General features: G+C 39.9%; 3 protein-coding genes across 6 annotated transcripts in view; 2 read left to right on the top strand and 1 right to left on the bottom strand.

Moving 5' to 3' along the window:
- Nucleotides 1–2,464: 2,464 nt before the first annotated feature.
- On the bottom strand, nucleotides 2,465–9,553 carry chtopa (chromatin target of PRMT1a). Its single transcript, XM_084738354.1, has 6 exons — nucleotides 9,281–9,553; nucleotides 7,180–7,269; nucleotides 5,911–6,061; nucleotides 3,838–4,012; nucleotides 3,550–3,696; nucleotides 2,465–3,441 (listed from the first exon to the last, which is right to left on the bottom strand). Exons 2-6 carry the CDS (start codon nucleotides 7,242–7,244, stop codon nucleotides 3,239–3,241), a joined length of 741 nt encoding a protein of 246 aa, XP_084594480.1. The 5' UTR covers nucleotides 7,245–7,269; nucleotides 9,281–9,553; the 3' UTR covers nucleotides 2,465–3,238.
- Nucleotides 9,554–9,625: 72 nt separating this feature from the next.
- snapin (SNAP associated protein) lies at nucleotides 9,626–15,139 on the top strand. The gene is made up of 4 exons (XM_084738355.1): nucleotides 9,626–9,765; nucleotides 11,158–11,204; nucleotides 11,320–11,438; nucleotides 13,489–15,139. Exons 1-4 carry the CDS (start codon nucleotides 9,650–9,652, stop codon nucleotides 13,591–13,593), a joined length of 387 nt encoding a protein of 128 aa, XP_084594481.1. The 5' UTR covers nucleotides 9,626–9,649; the 3' UTR covers nucleotides 13,594–15,139.
- Nucleotides 15,140–18,376: 3,237 nt separating this feature from the next.
- Nucleotides 18,377–19,472, top strand: part of smad10a (SMAD family member 10a) — a 29,583-nt gene continuing 28,487 nt past the window's right edge. For 2 of the 4 annotated variants that reach the window (XM_084738326.1, XM_084738325.1), the window contains exon 1: nucleotides 18,377–18,899. In XM_084738326.1, coding sequence (XP_084594452.1) covers nucleotides 18,896–18,899 — 4 coding nt within the window. In that variant the 5' untranslated portion in view covers nucleotides 18,377–18,895. The remainder of the gene's footprint in view (nucleotides 18,900–19,472) is intronic. The other 2 variants (XM_084738321.1, XM_084738320.1) reach the window with 1 other exon arrangement.

The following is a 19,472-nucleotide window of genomic DNA, read 5'->3' as shown; positions in this document are numbered from 1 at the left end:
ACAGTTTGTCTCTGCATCTACAAATTAGTGCTGTCAGGCGATTAAAAAAAATAATCTAATTAATTACAGGATTGGTAATTAATTAATCTAATTAATCGCATATCTCATATCTGCTAAAGGTCCCCAAATAAAGAATTTGAATTCTAGGACATTACAAAATTGTAGTGTATGACTAATCAATTGAATACACAAGGTACAAATCACTGCATTCTGGTTAATAGTCCCGTCTTTGTTCTTTTTATAAATAAACTTGCCGTCCAAAGGTCCAAGTAAGCTTGCCTCGCTCTTAGGGGTGCAACGGATCAAAAAACTCACGGTTCGGATCGTATCACGGGTTTGAGTCACGGATCGGATCATTTTTCGGATCAGCAAAAAAGAAAAAAGTGGTGGGATTAGGGTTAAATTATTTTAAAAATGCACTTGTCTTTGATCTTTGTCTGTCTGTAATTATCACCATAGTTATCCAATGTAATAATAATGATAATAGTAATGATAATGGTAATAATATTAAAAACTTCAAATTTATACAGTGCTGTACAATGTATATACTATACATATATTAGATCATTATACACTGTGCAGTAAAATACACAGCTACGCTCTGTAGTCTGGCTCAATGTCCCGCCTACAGCAGCACATCTGATTGGTTAGAAGTCACGATCAATCAGCAGACACACTGTGTGACAGACGGAGTGAGACAGAGCTGCACCGGTGAGCAGAGAGGAGCTGTGTAGAAGTTAAGACAGCTGATATCACCAAAGTTTCAATGAACATCACAGTTTTATGATCTGTTTCTTTGGTGATAGCAGAGTTACATCAGTGAAAAAAGTTATGGTCTGGATTTCACTCAAGGCGATGTGACGGCTTTGAAATCAGTCGCTCTTCACAGAGATGCGCTGCATACAACCGCATTTGTCCTCTTTTCACTGCAACTCTGCATGGAGATTTCTGGTATTATAACTTATACAACAGTGACAGTAAAACTATGATGCTCACATGTGGTCCGCGGATCACACGCGTGCCGAACTCAATGTGCCAAATTTAAAATGCTTGCGCATTGACTTGCCACTCATGATTAATTGCGTTAATTTTTATAGCGCGTTAATTTGCAGCGTAACTAATTAATCTAATTAACGCGTTAAACTGACAGCCCTACTACAAATGCAAGTTAAGACTCTACCATGCAAAGAGAAAGACATATATCAACAACATCCAGAAACACTGCAGACTTCTCTGGACCTGAGCTCATCTGAGATGGACTGACGCAAAGTGGAAAAGTGTGCTGTGGTCTGACGAGTCCACATTTCAGACTGTTTTCATAAATCATGGATGTTGTGTCCTCCAGGCTGAAGAGGAAAAGGACCATCCAGATTATTACCAGCGCTAACTTCAAAAGACAGTAGTGGGTGTGTTCGTGCCCATGGCATCATGGGTAACTGTCACATCTGTGAAGGCCCCATTAATGCTGAAAGGTACATACAGGTTTTGGACATATGCTGCCATCCAGACATCTTTTTCAGAGACATCCCTACTTATTTCAACCAAGACACATTGTCCACGTGTTCCAACAGTGTGTCTTCATAATAAAAGAGTTCAGGTACTAGACTGACCTGCCTGCACTCCAGATCTGTCTCCCATTAAAAATGTGTGGTGCATTATGAAGCACAAAATACAACAACAGAGACCCTGAACTGTTGAGCAGCTGAAGTCATATATCAAGCAAGAATGAGAAAGAACTTCACTTTCAAAACTTCATCAGTTCACAAACACTGACTAAGTGTTAAAAGAAAAGCTGATGCAGCAGTAAACATGCTGCTGTCACAACTTTCTTGGAACATGTTGCAGGCATCAAATTCAGAATGAGTGTATATCTACAAAAAGAACATGTTTAATCAGTTTGAACATTCAAGTATCTCATCTTTGTACTCTATTCAAATAACATAAGTCACAGTTTCACTAGGCCCACTTTTCTGGAATTGGACTTGTGGATGGATTTTCTAACCTTACATTTTTTAAAAGTTAGACCAACTTGTCAGATTTAGAGTGCCAAAGTGACGTGCTTAGGATATGAAAGCAGACAAATCATTTAATTCTTTTTTTTTTTCAAACTTATGCCTCAAATCATTATTACTTGTGGATTACTGGATAATTTTAACATTTCAGGCCTCTTAAATGATTGAAATAAAATCTCTCTCAGACACAGGCAACTCATGATGTTAGGTCACACACATAGACATTGTCTTGCTTTGTGTCAATACGGTTAGGAATCACTTCAGACCTTACCTCATTTTCACTATAAACTCAGGCCTATATCTACCCACAGGATAAAATTTCAGCTCATCTTTTTGCCATTACTGGGTAATTTAATAATTTAATTTGAACCCACTTCAATCGACCTGTGGTCAAAATTTGACCCAAGAGCATTTAAAATTCATACAATTGACACAACAGGGGCAAATCACCATTTCCATTGTAATTAAAACATATTTTACTTGCTTTGGGTAATGTCATACAAATGCTCTCAAGTACAAGTTAAGGATGGCAGCACTCCACTGAAGAGTGCTGGCAGGTGGAAGATACAGGAACAAAAACGTCATTGTACTACATCTTTTAAATACAAAACAAAGACAAATGGATACTTGGCATGAAAACTCTTTCCTTACATTCTTTTTGAGCAAATAATTTAGGAAGGTTTTGCATTGAAAATGTTTTCAAGATACGCCAATAACTGAATCCCCAAAGGTCTGAGCACAAACACTAAAATCTAATTTAAAATAAAAGCTAAAAAAGATGGAATTCAAAATTGGTTTCAAAAGAAGGTTAACACAACATCTCCTGGATCACTGGATCAGTTTACAGCCATTACAGATAATCTGATGAAAGTGTTTTTTAGGTCATATATATATAAAAAAATAAGAAAAACAAAACATAAGTCTACTGACAGCAGGGTTCGTTAAGATTTAAAAAGGTCCCTTCACACAGTTATTCCAGAATTAAAAGGGGCTTGCAGGAGCAGGTTGATGCAGTATTGAGTGGTGGTCAAAGCACATTCAGGTGATACCTTGTTTTCCTGCTGTTCCAAAGCTACGAGTCCCGGACTGTCACCTCTCATCTAAATCATTAACATAATTTCTCAGCACATCGATCTGGTGTAAAATACACTACGCTGTATGTGTGAGCTCAGCTGTACAGTTCTGCAGTGACTCTATGTGTGCTTCTGCTTCAGAGTCCAATAGCATCACTCCATGCTGTCCGGGTCTGCCTGGGCCATGTAGGCGTCCAGCTCAGCATCCAGATGACCTTTGGTCTTTGACATGTAGGCATCAAGCTGGTTGTCCAGTTGTTCACGGGTCACAGCTGGTCGGCCAAGACCTCGGCCCCGCCCGCGGCCACGACCTCCTCGGCCGGCAAAACCACCACGACCGCGCATTCCACCACGGCCTGTCCACAACACAGCAATGGTGAGTAATAGAGTCAAAAATTCAACTCAGTGGGTTTGAATGAGTCGGTTTAGCCCATTTATGATCATTTGGTTAAAGTGAAAAGTACCTCTAGCTACTCCTCCTCGTGCGGCTCCCCGAGAAAGAGCTCCTCCTCTGCCAGCAGGTCCTCCACGGTGGCGGCCTCCCCTGCGTATTGCCAGACGGCCAGCAGCGCCACGGCCTCGCATGGGGCCACCTGTAGATATTCTCTTCCCTGTGCAACATGAAGTAACATCATCACTTGATGCAAACCCAGGACAGTAAGCAGGATGTGGAAACCTGCCACAGCTGGAGCACACAGTTTAAGTCAGCCATATTCACAGGTGAGATACTGTGCAAGGTGGTGGACACACACCTCTCAGGGACAGAGCTCCCCTCATTGCACCGCCTCTGGCTCGTCCTCTGAGGCCTCCCCTGGTCATCCCCCGCATTCCTCCTCTCCCTCCAACAGGTCCTCCACGCATCAGAGCCCCGACAGGCCGGCCCAGCCTGGCCTGGATGTTGCTCTTCCCCAGGCGCTGCTTCAGGCTCTGACACAAGTTATTTACGGATGTAATTATCACAATATGAAATGAGACAAGTTGGCTAATTCTGAGTTGAAGTCATCCTGCAGGTGGTGGTTACAGGTGCTCGACAATGACCTAAGGCTGCGTTCAGATGACAGTAGCCCTGTGTGAAAAACTCAGTCCTTATTGATTTGAACGGTGCCTATCCATCAACGCAGTGGTGGTGTCAGCTCAGGGGCCAGTCATACAAGCGCACATTCCTGATGGATTACTATGCTACTTTTACTATTACGCTTAACACTGCTCACTTTTTCATCACAAGGGAGCAGAAATACTTAATACATAAGAGAATCAACAAGACAACAAGTTAGTGCCAACTTGACAAACTTTTGTCAATATTAAAGGGGAGTTTACCACCTTTACCCACTATTGTCAATTTACCAGTCATGTTCAGTACTACCCAGGCTGTGAAAATAGTTGTAGGGACAGAGTCTAATGAAAGATGCCACTGATGTGCATTACCCACCAACATGGTGCCAGTTCTTGTCCAGTTCACCGGCATAATTTTGTATCATTTGGAGCATTCTGACCAAAAGATAAATTGGTTTGGAACCCAAAAAGTTAGCTCCTAGCTGGAATCAAAAGTGAATGAGTTGTGAACTGAAGTAGGTGTGGCATATTCAGCAGGTTGTTGTGCATTCTGCAACACATTCCACTGATGACACATCCTCGACAATGTTTCTGCTCAAAACTGGAGGAGTTGCATTATGGGAAGCGCTTTGGGGGTTGAAACATTAAGAGAGGCCCTTCTCTGTTCCGTCTCTTTTCCCAACTTTACGGAAGTGTAATACCAAAATTTCTAAAGTACATATATCTTTTTAGGTCTGGACTGGTCTTGAATGAATTTGAAAAATGTTCACCTTTTGGTGATATAAGTTTGCATTCCATTGTGAATCTCACAAATACTGAGTCATGCAGGATGTTGTAGCTACAGTTCACTCATTAAGTGTAAACACTCTTTTTTTTGGTTTAGAGGACTTCACATATTGCTTGGTGTGTGTAACTACTTAATTCGACCAATCACAGTGTGCTGCAGCCACCAGAGATTATTGGATTCCATGAGAAGGGCTGCAGCGCACCCCAGAAGGGAAAATACATGTTGAGTACATTTTTTACAAAAACAGAGTTGAGCTACACAGAACAGATTGAGTTGGGCAGAAAGTCAGCCCAGACATGTATAAAAATGAAACACCATGTGCTGATTCCCAATCATAAAGACAGACAAAAAAGAAGCTATTTAACTACACAGCTGCTTGGTAGAAGCACAAAAATCAAGGAAAAATTAAAACAAAATCAGAGCAAGTCAACAAAATAAGGGGGGCTTAACGTGCTGCTTCTGAAAATGCTTCTGAATGAGCATGAAGCTGTGTGGAGGATGGATCAAAGCCATGTTACAGAAGCGACATATCCGGTGGAATCGTGGCACACACCTGTCACTGGTTCCAAATTGGCATGCACTAAGAGATTCTACAAAATATACCTTATTATTTAGTCTCATTCCCCAGTTGTCAAATATCGACTTGTCCGAGTGACCTACCCAAAGCATCAGCATTTGATGACCTGGGAATAAGACTCTGCAATTAACCATTTTTTCTCCAGAGTCATCTACTGCACCTTTAATAAAATATATTCATATAAGCCAATGGAGACCGACTTTAGAGATCAATTTTGTCTAAAGCTTCAATCAGGTAATCAGGTTATATAATCATATCAAATTAAATTCTCATCATTATCTTAGCACAACTGTGAAGTCTCGACTTCAATAAATATGTACAGTCCATGTTAGACACCAGTTCTTCATTATGTCTTTACACAAATTCAGTATTGGTGCAGGTCAGTGTACAGTTTACAATTGGCCTCACCTGCTTGTGATTCAGAGCAGCTTGCACTGAGGGCCGATTCTCCATCTGCTGGGCCAGCCGACGATTACGGGCACTGGCCAAATGCTGCTGTTGCATGGTGGCTCGAATGCTTACCGCAGTGGGCTGCTTGTTCTTCAGCATGTTAGTGAAGCTTTAGAGGTGGGAGGGAAAAAAGAGGGAGGAAGTAAAAGAAGGGGACAGGGGATATACAGAGGAGGAGGAGGAGGAGGAGGAAGCAGGGTTCCACATCAAGTCATTTCTCATATCATGGATGCGGCCACACAGACTGTGCTGGCTCTTTTGTCATTAAGACTCATGTTTGACTTGTTGGCACTCATTTTCTCTCTCAATCATATGACAATCCAGAATGATTTATAGCTGAATTTAGCATGTATTCAATCAAGCACAAGAAGAAAGGCATAATTAGACAGAAAAGAAAGTCAAGAGTACAGAGACAGAGTGGAGGACAGAAGCAGAAAGGAGGTGCCAGAAGAAGAGCACAATTTGCCACTTACAGGCCTCCAGCTGACTGGCTGGGGTGTCATCATGCTGCAGCAGCAGAGGCCCTGGACGTGAGGAGTGCTTGGCTACCCAGCCACTTACAGCAAGGACCGTGACTCGTGGTTAAACCACCGAGGGAGGGAGAGATGGGAGGGGAAAGGTAGCTCTTTGTCACGTCCAAGCTAGGACTGGGTACCTTGTCTTTAATAGACTTAGAGCAGAGAAGAGAAAGACCAACAGAAGAAGTAGAAGAAAAAGGAGCATGTGCTTCACTTCCACTGGTTTGAGAGAGAAAAGTCTGAGAGGCAGAAAGGGGTAAGAGGTGCCTCATCTCCCTGCTTTAGCTTAAGCCTTCCTCTCCCCTTTAAAGGCATATTCTGAGCCGTGTATGTAACAGGGAGCAGGAGTGCCAAGGCATTTGTAGGACAGTGGTCTTGTCCAGCATAGGCTTACCAAAGCTTACCAAGTATGACCACTACCCTCTCCCCTTGTCTACATGTGTGCACTGCTCACACAGGGTGTTTGACTGGGGCAAACCCCCTCTGCTACATGTTGCAACCAAATTTAACTCAGCTTGTGCATCAACAAATGTTAGCATGACCAACAAAGCTGAGTGAGCAGTGCATACGCTGGGGACAGCCAGAATAGCATCCATGTCGGGTCCGGTCCCCAACAGTAGCCTTCCGTAGGGAGCACTAGAACCTTCACAAGCCAAGGCTGGCCCTTGCATCTGGTGTCTAACTGCTGACAGGGTGCGTGGCGCCTCACCGCTCATTTAGGGACACTTTGGTGGTGCTTTTCAGGACAACTTTTTGGGAGGAGGCTGCACTCATTTTGACAGACTTCGCTTGCAGGCTCCTGCAAACAAACAAAGGTAGAAAATTTAAAAAAAAAAAAAAAAAAGAAAGAAGAAAAAAAAAGGTGAACAGATAGTCAGAGGAAATTTAAAACATTGATATGTTGTCAACTATTAAATGAATCGTCAACTACTTTGATAATCAATATTTGAGTCATGTTTTGAGGAAAAAAATCCAAATTCCTCGATTTCAGCATCTCTTGAGTAAATATTTTCTGGTTTCTGTGTTCCTCTGTGACAGTAAACTAAAAAACTTTAGGCTGTGGACACACTAGTCTAACATTTTTCACCATTTTTAGACCAAACAACTAATGCATCAATCAAGAAAATAATTGACACAATTGATTATGAAAATAATCTTTACTTCTAGCCCTATAAGCTAGTTTATGGTTATTTCTTATACTGATTTAAACACTGCATGCTATTTTAGCGATTTTAATCCCATTTGGAGTATGGCTGTGGAATCTGACAATATATATATTATATGATGACAGGAGAACATGTCATCTTTTCATATTATACTGATAATTTATTTAACTGTCACAAATCACACTCATTACACTACAGCACATTTTTCATCATTTGAACAACGCTTTGCATTCTACTGCATGGCAAGAATGCAGATGGGAAATCTGCACTAAGGCAACAACAGAGAGGAAAGTGAATGGAACACAGACCAGGGTTCTTCTAATCTACTGACCTACAAGACAAAACAGGGAGGTTTTACCTAAAACACGTACTACAGGCAGCCCAAACGATAATCTCCACATTTTTATTAAATGCTTAAGTGAAAATCTGAACAAAAAGCTCTAAGTAAAAATGAGAACTATGGCCTAATCAAATATAAGCAAGCACCTTTAATGTGTCAAATATATAAATCAAAATGTAATAGTAAGAAGCCTTTTCATGTGGTCATCTTACATAAAGTATTCATTGAAATGATATGAAATGTGTTATATTGTAGAGCTGCAACAATTAATCAATTATTAAATTAATTGCCAACTATCCTGACAATCAATTAATCAACTGAAGTCATTTTTTTAAAGAAAAAAGTCAAAATTCTGATTTAAGCTTCCTAAATGTGATTTTTTTCTTTGGTGCCTTTAATCCTCTCTGGCAGTAAACTGATTGTGAGTGAAAGGACATTTGAGGACGTCATCTTGTGCTTTTGGAAACACTGATTGTTTTAAAAAGTGAGAAAATGGTGAAAAATGTCAAAACAACTATTTGTCAATTGATGGAGAAAATAAACGATCAATTAATCAGCTAGGAAACAGCCCTACTATATTGTGGTATGCATAGAAAGTTGGATATGAAATGACGTATAGTTGTATACAAGACTTTCATCATATTGCACAGCCATACTTTGGAATACCTGAAATAATTTCCCTCCCTAACCAAGTATTATACACAGTCCAAATTCACAATTTGCTTGGTTCACTCAGTTGAGCACAGCTTCCAAAATCACCCCCATTCATTTCTATTTACAATAATACTTTGAACTGAGTTTGATAGTTTTTTTTTTTTCTCAGTCTTATTTACCCAACTCTTTCAGCCCAAACTATCACCAATACAGTAATGAGACCCCAATGACGGCATGGTGGGGTCTGTCTGTGCACTAACCATCACCGGGGCCACTGATTGGTCAGGTGAGCTGGTCAACAGCTGCCTGGTCATATATCATTAGTGCCACCATTTGTGTTACTTCGCTCAGTTCTGATGAAGGTGTACTAGTTCATATGTAACGAGCTCTGTAGTTACTTTGAATGATTAAGACACGTGACTGAGTCAGTTAGGACTGTAGTTTCAGTTAGTCTAGTCAAGCAGTCTTTAGATAAGAATACAGTGTACTATTTTCAAACTTAGCAGAAACAAGTTAGCTGGGCGTACCTGGACTTAAAACAGGCCCAAACGGTTATCTCTAGATTAAACTATTTGTCTTTAATTATTTAAGAAGCTCAACTATGATTCAAATGTCTACACCAATGATTTTCAGTCATTTTTAGTACTTACTGTGAATGTTGCGTCGGTGGAGAAAAGCCTTCCAGCCAGCTAGAGTTAGCTTTAGCAGCTAACGACAGCTAGTAGCAGCTCGATGTGGCCGTGTCAAGTGTCCGTATTCTTCTCTTTAAATGCAACCTATACTGTGCTAGCTTCTTAACTAAAGAACTACAAAAGAACCGAGCTAACTCTAATTAAAGTCGCTTCTTATTCACAACACTTCTAAAACGCCACAGACGCAGTTTTTTCGCAGCGTCTCTCTAAGATGGTGCTGCTGCTATACTGACTGTCCTCGGGAAGAAAATGGAGAGATTCTTATGACTTCAACGTCACGGTGACGTACTTCCTGCCTGGCTCTGTGTGTGTTGATGGGTTACTAAAATGGCTGCAGCAGCACTGGTAGAGACTTCCTCAGGGAAAGATGCTATAGCCGAGGGGCTGCTGGACCTCCTGAAACCAGCCATCCAGCAGCTCGACCTGCACGTTCACTCAGTCAGGTAAACGTGGTTTCTTGATCAGTCATTTATGATGTTAATTTCATCACACTTAGCGCTGTCAGCGTTGTCATCAGTGTTAGCTTCCTCTGACAATCAGACTATCTCGTGACTTTGCAGAGTATGTCGACTCGGTGGTATTTACATTTTGCTATCTAATAATTCACTGTAGTGATATTAATGTCGATTTTAATAATACACAACACATCAGCCAGCTCTCCCTCAGGTTTCATCAGCTGTGATATCTTAAATGCCTTTTATGCATTGATGTGTTACATATCTCATCATGTTTTCAGATGCTGTGTGATGTTGGTTTTGTTTCCGTTTGAAATCTGTTTTATTGAGGCAAGGAAAATTGTATATACATACATGTTGTGTCAATGCTCATTTTCATGTATATGAAAGAACTTGTATTTAGGTACATGTACAAATAGGGCTGTCGCTAACGATTATTGTCATCATCATCATCATCATCATCATCATCGCTTAAAGGGACAGTTCATCCAAAACTGAAAATTCAGTCATTATCTACTCACCCTCATGCCGACTGAAGGTCAGGTTTAGTTCCTTAGTGTTTTAGGCATTGCAGATGCAACAATATAAGTGAATGGTGATGAGTTCTCAAATAGAATAAAAACAACCGGAAAAGAAAACCACACTGCTCCTCTGGTGTAATCCAAGTCTCCTAAAGCCCCGACATGCCGTTCACTTGGGTGTGCACACCATGACGCCACACACATGCAGAACAGACAGTGAGCACATGCATTTTAACAGGATTGAGGCTAAAAACATGGTGTAAATGACGTCTTTCAAGTCAACTTGGCATGCTGAGGCTTGAATTTTTGTACACCTGAAAACTGGTCCCCATTCACTTCCATTGTTTGTGGGATTCTGCAACACTGTTTTCCTGTGAAACTCCAGCAGTGTTTTGTGGACTAAAAACAAAACCTGACCTTCAATTGGCATGAAGGTGAGTAGATAAAAAATAAATTAAATTTTTGGAGTGAACTGTCCCTTTAATCTGTAGATTTTTTTCAGTTATTTATTACAGTATTTATCAATTACTAGTTTGGTCTGTAAAATGTAAGAAAATGATGAAAATGTCGATCATGATCATGTCAAAAATTGTCATCAAAAAGCAAAATATTTTTTCAAAAGAAAGGAAATAAATAATTTGATCAAATGACATTGACAAAAATAAAATAAGTGTGTCTTGGCAAGAAATAAATCTAAATAGAAATGAATAAATCTCTCGCTCATTTACTCATTAATGGGTTTTGTTTGAAGCTGACAGACTCATGCACAACTGGTTTTCACTTGACCTGATACGTTGTGCTGCATCCTTGTATTAACTGTCCTCCTTCTGGATTAATGTGATTGTTTTATTCTTTGCAGAGAAAGCCAAGTAGAGTTAAGAGAACACATAGACAATCTGGCCACAGGTAATTTACTGTATAATGCCTCCTATCCCTAACTGTTGTTAAATTTCAATGAAATTGCCTTCAGTATCATTGCTAACTGTGGATTTGGTATTGTGTGTGTTGTCCATCCTTGCAGAGCTATGCAGGATAAATGAACATCAGAAGGTGGCTCTAGACCTGGACCCATATGTTAAGAAGCTGCTGAACGCAAGACGTAGAGTAGTGCTGGTAAACAACATACTGCAGAATGCTCAGGTCAGTGGCAAACCTGTGGTGTGGGACTTAAAGCTGCATTCACCAATATGTTTCACAATGACAATACAAAACACCGGGCCTCATCCATGTGTGTGTTCTTACTTTTCCCTCATTTGTTCTTAAACAAAGCAGTGAGAGGAAAATACAAAAATCCTGCATGTGATTCATGAAGTGTTTGCTGACAGAAGGGGGGGGGGCTGTGCTGTAATCACGGGCTAGAATCAAACCTGCAGCACATGGAGCACATTCTCCACCGACTGAGTTACAGGGGCACCCCACTGGGTTTGATCTTAAGTTGGATGCGTGTGCTACAAAATTAGAATATAGAAACACCCCACTAAATCCTTATATACAGACTGAAGTGCTGTGTGCAAACTACAAACTGTCAAGCCACCTACATTGGACATGTGATGTTGAAAAGGAAAGAAAATGCCATCTAAGGACAGCAAAAAGACAGCAGGTACAGCCAGGTTGTACCCTCCACCGGTCCACCCCATTATTAAACAAATAAATTGTTGTAGAACATTTTTCTTCTGTGTCATAAAATAAATATTTTTCTCTTCATTATTCTTAACATTCCATAGCACAAAAGCTGGGAGCTGGCTTTTAGGTGTACTGGCTTCTGTGTGATCGAGGGCACTTAAAAACTTTGTTCTTACCTAATAACAAATGGAAAGTGATGAAATATTGATGAATGCCACAAAAGTTCTTAAATTGTTTGCAAATCTGTGCTATCAAACAATTCATGCATGAGGCCCAATCACTATGTGTTGCTCTCTGTCAGTCCTCTGTAAAAAAAAGAATAGTCTCTCAGCATGTTTCTCATGGGAAGTTATTCACTGGAATAAAGTAATAATGAGAACTTCCAGCTGCTTCCGTTTGAAATCTTGTTTCAGCTCGGGACAACGTATGAAGTGGTCATGTTCATGTTGCTGGAACTTTGCAAATCTCTGCTGGTTGCATCTGGCAATTGTGGTGACATTGCAGTAGGTGCTTCACCATCTGTTGCCTGGCGGGGATCTGCAGTCTACTGAGGGACCTACTTTAGTTATTATTATTATTAGAGGTCCCCCACTGTTGCTCTCACGTCACACGAGAATGTGGTCAGCATTCCTGCTGTCCAAATCATGTTGAAGGCAGGTGGATTCACAAGATCACGTGAGAATAGCTCCGTCAGTGGAAACGGGATTGCCAAATGTCTCCTGGTGGATACACACCATCATGTTGCTCAAACCTGCTCCTGTGGTGGGCCTCAGTGCCATCTCCACTGGTCGAGAATGACTATATTATCTCACTACTAAATTACTACCACCCCTCATACCACTGTACAGCTAGTACTACTAGTATCACTTCCATGATTATCAACTAGTCAAGCTTAAAAACAGAAACAGACTAGCTGGCAGTATCAAGGTATTACAGTATACCAGGGTATTTAGAAATATGTATGGGTATGATTATTAATACTATTATTGTGAATAAAGTAAAATAATAAAAAAAAAAAAAAGTCAGGTCATGATGTTTTTTTTAAATTTATGGAAAATTAAAAAAAAAATTACTGTATTACAATAGGCAACTTAACCAACAGAAGAATTATTTGGAGGGAGAAAATAATTAATTAAATGGCTTGTCATTTCTGCTCTCAGTCTATCAGCCACATGATATATGTATAAATCATCTCTGTTAAGCCAAATCATGTGTTGGTATCCATGGCAACAAGGGTCCTTTAGCAAGAATATATGGAATAAGAGTGCTTATTTCCTATGTATTCAGCATTCTATGGGCCACAAGTATTTAAACCCAGCAGGACCTGTCTATGAAGGCGTATGACATATTAGACACACAGCAGTGTAAGCTAGACAATGTCACATATGCTACAATGACTTCTATCACTGCTTTTAATCATTTGTTTTTTCACACTAATATTGTCATATACCGTATAGCCTGGTGAAATGTCAGGAGGGTATGAAGTTATGAAAAAATAGGTACCGCCCAAGCTGACAAACAGTAAAACAATACAAGCAACAACTTAACCTCAATCTTCTGTCTCCAGGAACGTCTGAGGCGACTCAACCACAATGTGGCCAAGGAGACGGCACGAAGAAAGACCATGCTGGAGGCTTCAGGAGTATTCACCCGCTCCCCCAGTAAACCCTGATCTTCTTCCTCCTCCTCTTCCTCCTCCTCCTGCTCTGCACAGCAAATAACACTATGAACTGTCCTGACCAGGAGGGACACATCAATACAGGAAACTGTAACACGAGGAGGACAAGTCTTCCTTTGACTTTTAGTTAATCTGATGACATGCTGGTGTCTTGCACTGCTCTGTTTTATGTCATAATTAAAATCCATGCTGCTGTCTGCTTAGCATTAGGCATCTATTCCTAAATATAACAAGTACAGTTTTTTAGTATCACCAGGTCACATACATTCAATGTTACACAGCTGATCAAGTGAATGAGTATTCCAGAAGTCTGAGAGACATTTGTTTTAATAATTCATTAACATTGATTCTACAGATAAGATCAACAAACCTGTTTAAAAAGAAAAAGTCTGTGTGTAAAGTCACTCAGTGTTCAGGACAGATGATTTAAACACTTGGCCTGAGTGAAAAGTAACAAATTCTTGTTTCACAGCTGGAACTGAGGTATTGTTCTAATCCACTGTCTGCAGAACGTCAGTGGATCTTCATGCCTTCTCCTACTCTCTGACTTTGGGAAATGTTTGTACATAAATGTGAGCTGAATAGTTCTCTATGAAGTGAAAGTTAATGGTTCACCCAAAAACTAAAAATACATATTTTTCCCCTGGTTTGTAGAGCTATTAATCCGTCCAGATGTTTTATGGTGTTGTAGATATCAGCTGCAGAGACGTCTGCCCTCTCTCCAATATAATTTGATTAGATGGCACTCAGCTTGTGCTGTTCAAAGCACCAAAAAATACATTTGAAAAATTTTCCAAAAAATCATGACCTGGTTTTTCATGATAATCCACACACCTTGTTGTGAGCAGTTTCACGTAGGAACTATTTTGTTTCTGCTGTAGAATCTACCAGAATTAATTAATGATCTAACAGAACTATTTTCTTTTCTACTCAAAAGTGCTCTATGGATTATCTTGAGTAAGTGGGTCATGATTTATGGAAAGAGACGCTGGTTTCAAATATATTATTGATGCTGTAAGCCTGACAGGCCACGTGCCATTTATTTCCATTATCTTGGAAAGAAGGCAGACATCTCTACAGCTGAAATGTCCAAAACTCTGCAACTCGCATCAAATTATCTAGATGGAGAAACAGCACTACAGACGAGGGGAAAATGTGTATTTTTGATTTTGGGGTGAAGTGTCCCTTTTCATTCTCTTGCCACTTAGTATCTGCTCACTTAACTGTGTTTTAGGACGGGTCCAGCTAAACCAAAACTCATAGGGGGTTTCAAATGCAGCTGCGTCAAAACAAACACAACTTCAACATCATGGATGTATTAAGAGAGATGATGTGATCCATCAGTGAATGCACTGTGGCAATGATATTATCATTATCTTAATTTTATCTGTGTTGCTGTGCAGTCACTGGTGTTTTTGTGATCGACATCATGCTCTGCTGTTTCCACTGTTGCATTTCCACACTGTTGTACAATTATTCAGTAGTGATTGCAGTCACACTGTGAGTGATGTTGACAGTAAACTGATAACTTGATAATGAATTAGGTTCTAAATTGAATCACATTAATTGACAAACCATCTCCCATTACACTTTTACAATCTGAAAACCATATCTTGCCCGATCAGCTCTACTTGTACTTGGGATAATAATATAATAACATTATAATATAACATACAATACAACCTGTGGACAAAAGCAGCAGTGTTCCCATCATAATAACCACAAAATATAACATTTAAAAAGATACAATTATCTAAATAAAACTCTCCTGCTGCTTTTTCACTGACTGCCATATGACTCACTATAACTGTCTGTGACAGGTTCAAGTTAAACCTTGCTTAAATCGGGTCCGCTGCTAGTTTAAGTTAAACTGGGGCAGCTTCAAGTTAAACCTCAGTTAAACCAGATCCTCAGCAGCTTGAAATGAAACATGTTCTGCGGCAGGCTCTAGATAAACCTCGTTTTAACCAGGTCTGCAGCAGGTTCAGTTTAAACTGCGGTTAAACCGGTTCTGCAGCAGGTTCTTGTTTAACCACGTCTCTGGCAGTCGAAGTTAAACTCTGGTAAGCCAGGTCTGCAGCAGGTTCAAGTTAAACTGGATCTAGGTTAAACTGAGTCTATGGCAGTTTAAAGTTGAATCTCAGACAAACTGATCTCTGCAGGAGTTTTAGATGATTTCTACAACACACATCAGCTGTAGACCCAGACAACACAGGTTTAAACCTGTCTTAAAACCTTAAACCACACCTAAGCTAGTGACAGAGCAACTATATATTTTTGTGGCTCTCATGTTCCCTGCATAAAGACATACAGACATGCTGCACTCCTCTGTGTTTCCAGCGTTACCTCTGGGTGCCTGTATGTTCTCTGTACAGCTCTGATGAGATAAATGTGTTGCAGCACATCAACACAAAGCATCATGATTGGTTTGTTGGTGGAACTGGTTTCATATTAGATGATGAAAAAGAATCTTACTGTGTCAAACATCCTGATATGCAACATACAGTTATAATGTCTACATAATGCTTGTGATTCTCATGTTTTGTATGATATTAATTGCCTGTTTATTATAAAATATACATTAACATCATGTTCTCATCTTGTTGTGGTGTGCAGTATCATCAACATGCTGATGAGGGGCCTTACAAGCAGCGGGGTCCAGTGGGTGGCGCTAGAGGAAAGGAATGTGGAGCGTGCTCAGCAAATTTTATGGCAGTCTGGCTCCTCACACTTCATTTCATGATTGCAGTATTATTTTAATTTCACAATCATTTCTTCATTTGAGTGATTTGGGTCTAATTTTTTAAAAATGCAGAGAAATGCTTTAGACAGTTATTGTGCTTCATTTAAACCCAAGTCAGTAGTTACATCATCGTTCAAATCACACCTTTGTCCATGTTGAGGTGACGTGCTGTGACCTGAACAAAACACTTGATGTTAATCCAGTTTAGCAGAACATGTACCAATGGAACAGTCACTATTTTATCTATAATTATTATGAAATTAATTATTGGAAAACTATTAGCAAATAACAGAATACAAAAAGAGCTATCTGCCCATTATATTATGAAAAATACCTTGTAAGCATTTTGGAAATTACCACCTTTTTTTTTCTGTGGGGACCATGAGACATTTCAAGGAAAACCATTAGTCTGTACGATATCATGGTGCAAAGTGTTGGTCAAAGGAAATCCTTACTGACAGTTGTACTGGAGGACTCCATATCCATACCATATTTTTTATTAAGCTACAGGTTTGTGGGCCAGGAACCCACATGATGTCTTTTGATAAGTAGAATGTGTCCTGTAATTGAAAAAAATATTCATTTATTGATTTTTGATGACAAAAAAGCTAAATTATAGCTGCTATAAGTGAATCTGGGGGAAGATATTTGATTGTTGAGTTTTATTCTAGGTTGTCAAATTGCCTACTCATGGTTTGGGTTGTTGGCTCGACCCGAGGCAGCTCGATATTGGTCTATCACAGCTATATCAGTGTGCAATGGTATCATGTCCAATATGTGCTGATATGACAACTTTTTTTCAGAACATAACATAATATTTTTTATTCAATAACATTTTATTTTTTTATTTTTAGACTTGACGTTTTCCAGAGTTGACAAAATGTTACATTTATTTCATTTCACAGCATAGAGGTAGTGAGCAGCCATTTTTATTTTTTAAAGTTCTTCAGATTTCTCTTAATACTAATCAAACTACACATTTTAACCCTTTATTTCTTATTTAGCTTACAGAGTAGACGTGGTTGAGACACATCTGATAGAAATATTATTGAATGAATTTGTCTAAAAATAGAAGCTTTAGGAGTGTTTGAGCAGTAGTCCTGCCTTTATTAAACGAGGCGTCCTTAGTGTATACCTAACCCTTTTTATGCCTGATTAAATCATGTTTTTTGTAAAAAATGTTTACAGAAATCTGGGACACAACTTTAAAGGACCAACATTCATAAAAAATAAATTTTAAAACAAAGATGATTCTAAGGGTACATTTTTGTACCTATGATATCAGTAGGTGTTGTTAGTTTTAGATTTTGAAGGCTTTTAACACATTTTTAAATTGTTTGAAGTTGTGAATTCTTGTTTGAATTCAGAATGTTTTCTCGCACATGGCAAGTTTAGAAATTAGAAACATGAAAGCAAACCAAAACATTTAATACGTGACATATACTTTATACATATAAATCCTCAAAGAATCAGTTTTCACAACAATATTAGAATTAGAGTGTTGCTATTATTTTTTTTTCTTTACTTTTTGGTTGGACATAATTGGTGACAGTTCTCAAGAATGGGTGGAGGTCCATTCTAGACTATGTAACAGAGTGGTGAAACATGGCGGCATCCATGGAAGAGGCCTTCTGTAGATATGAAAGCGTCATTCTAAGGTAACAAAAACACAATTCTTATTTTCCAGTGATTATACTATAATGAACACATAATGATTATTATATTCAATTTCTGTCATATTCTGACAATAGAATAGGTCCACCCAACACTGGACCTTTAAAAGTCTAATTCTCCATCAATGATATACTATAAGGCTAAATTCAAATTTGTAGATTTGCTTTTATTTCATTAATAATTTGAGAGTGAGGGATACATAAACCGTGTAAACTACTAGTTCAAACACTAAATCACTGATAGTTTTCTTAAGCATGTTCACTCTGACCATAAAAGAGTCGAGTGTTGCTCAAATAACAGTTGCAGTTTGTGTGTGTGTGTGTGTGTGTGTGTGTGTGTGTGTGTGTGTGTGTGTGTGTGTGTTGGAGGGGTTGGGGGTGGGGGGCGCTAATCTCAGCGGCGCCACCTTAAAAAAACAGTCTCGCGGACCTGTCAATCTAGACGAACCAGACAGACCCTGGCTCGCGGCCCTGCTGTGAGAGCCGCCCGACGATTGGCCGAGAGCGGCAGCCCCTGTGAGACCCGGCCGCCCATTGGCTGCAGCCTGTCGAGACAGTGACGCGCACGACGTCTCCCCTCTATTGTTATTGTGGCGTGCGCGTGAGGAACGGACAGGATGCACGAGGAGACAGTGAGGCTGATAAAAGGATAAAAGAAGAGAAACATCAAGCTAGCTCTGTCTGAGGAACACACGTTAGCTCTGTGCGTTAGAGGAATTCACACACATATTACGCCTGTAAACACACACACAGGGCTGATACAAAGGCTATAAACACTAACACACACACAACACATAGAGCTCTCTGAGTCCAACACTGGAGCCAATTGTCGGATATCTGAGCGTTCCTTCTGTCCAAGTTCTTCTCTGCACTCCGGCCGATGTGTAAGTAACAATTCCTCCTCAAGGTTCTGATCTGGTGCGCTCCTGTCGCAGACAAAATAACCGACATTCTGAGGGGAAGTCAGTCAGTTGTTGCTCACTGTAACCTGCTTTTATCTGCTGTCTCAGCCAGTGTTACTGTTCACACTGGCCCACATCTACTCTGGATTCTGTCTTTTCCGCTCCTCATTCCATAATTCTTTAGTTATATCCGTTCAACTTGAAGCAGTCAGATAAAATTGTGCGCTCAGACATGAATGTGTTCTCTGTTTGGAGGAGCTGGCTGTTGAGCATGTACAGACAGCCGACTTGGTGACGCATGTTAACAGTATGGGATGTCAGTGAAGTGAATGTATGGCCTCAAACTGCTCAGGTTCTAGCAGACAGTGTATGTGGTTCTCCTGCCAGACCGCACTGAGGGAAGTTTGCGTTTGGATTGTGGTGCCCTTCGGCTTTCAGATTGGTCTGATGAACAGGAGGTTAGATTTAGAGGAGACATGGATGGAAGGTGTGGTGTGTGTGTGTGTGTGTGTGTGTGTGTGTGTGTGTGTGTGTGTATGTGTGTAGCAACAGTTA

This window comes from Lutjanus erythropterus, chromosome 16 (assembly GCF_056507025.1).
Source record: "Lutjanus erythropterus isolate fLutEry1 chromosome 16, fLutEry1.hap2, whole genome shotgun sequence".
NCBI lineage: Eukaryota > Metazoa > Chordata > Actinopteri > Lutjaniformes > Lutjanidae > Lutjanus > Lutjanus erythropterus.
The sequence above is the reverse complement of the archived record's forward strand: the minus strand, read 5'-3'. Positions and strand labels throughout refer to the sequence as shown.

Coding starts and splice junctions, on each gene's coding strand:
- chtopa (XM_084738354.1), bottom strand. CDS start 7,244: ATGAGTGCAGCCTCCTCCCAAAAAGTTGTCCTGAAAAGCACCACCAAA. Junction 3,697..3,837: donor GGGAGCTCTGTCCCTGAGAG/GTGTGTGTCCAC, acceptor CATGTTGCACAG/GGAAGAGAATATCTACAGGT. Junction 3,442..3,549: donor ACGAGGAGGAGTAGCTAGAG/GTACTTTTCACT, acceptor TGTTGTGGACAG/GCCGTGGTGGAATGCGCGGT.
- snapin (XM_084738355.1), top strand. CDS start 9,650: ATGGCTGCAGCAGCACTGGTAGAGACTTCCTCAGGGAAAGATGCTATA. Junction 9,766..11,157: donor CTGCACGTTCACTCAGTCAG/GTAAACGTGGTT, acceptor TATTCTTTGCAG/AGAAAGCCAAGTAGAGTTAA. Junction 11,205..11,319: donor CATAGACAATCTGGCCACAG/GTAATTTACTGT, acceptor CCATCCTTGCAG/AGCTATGCAGGATAAATGAA.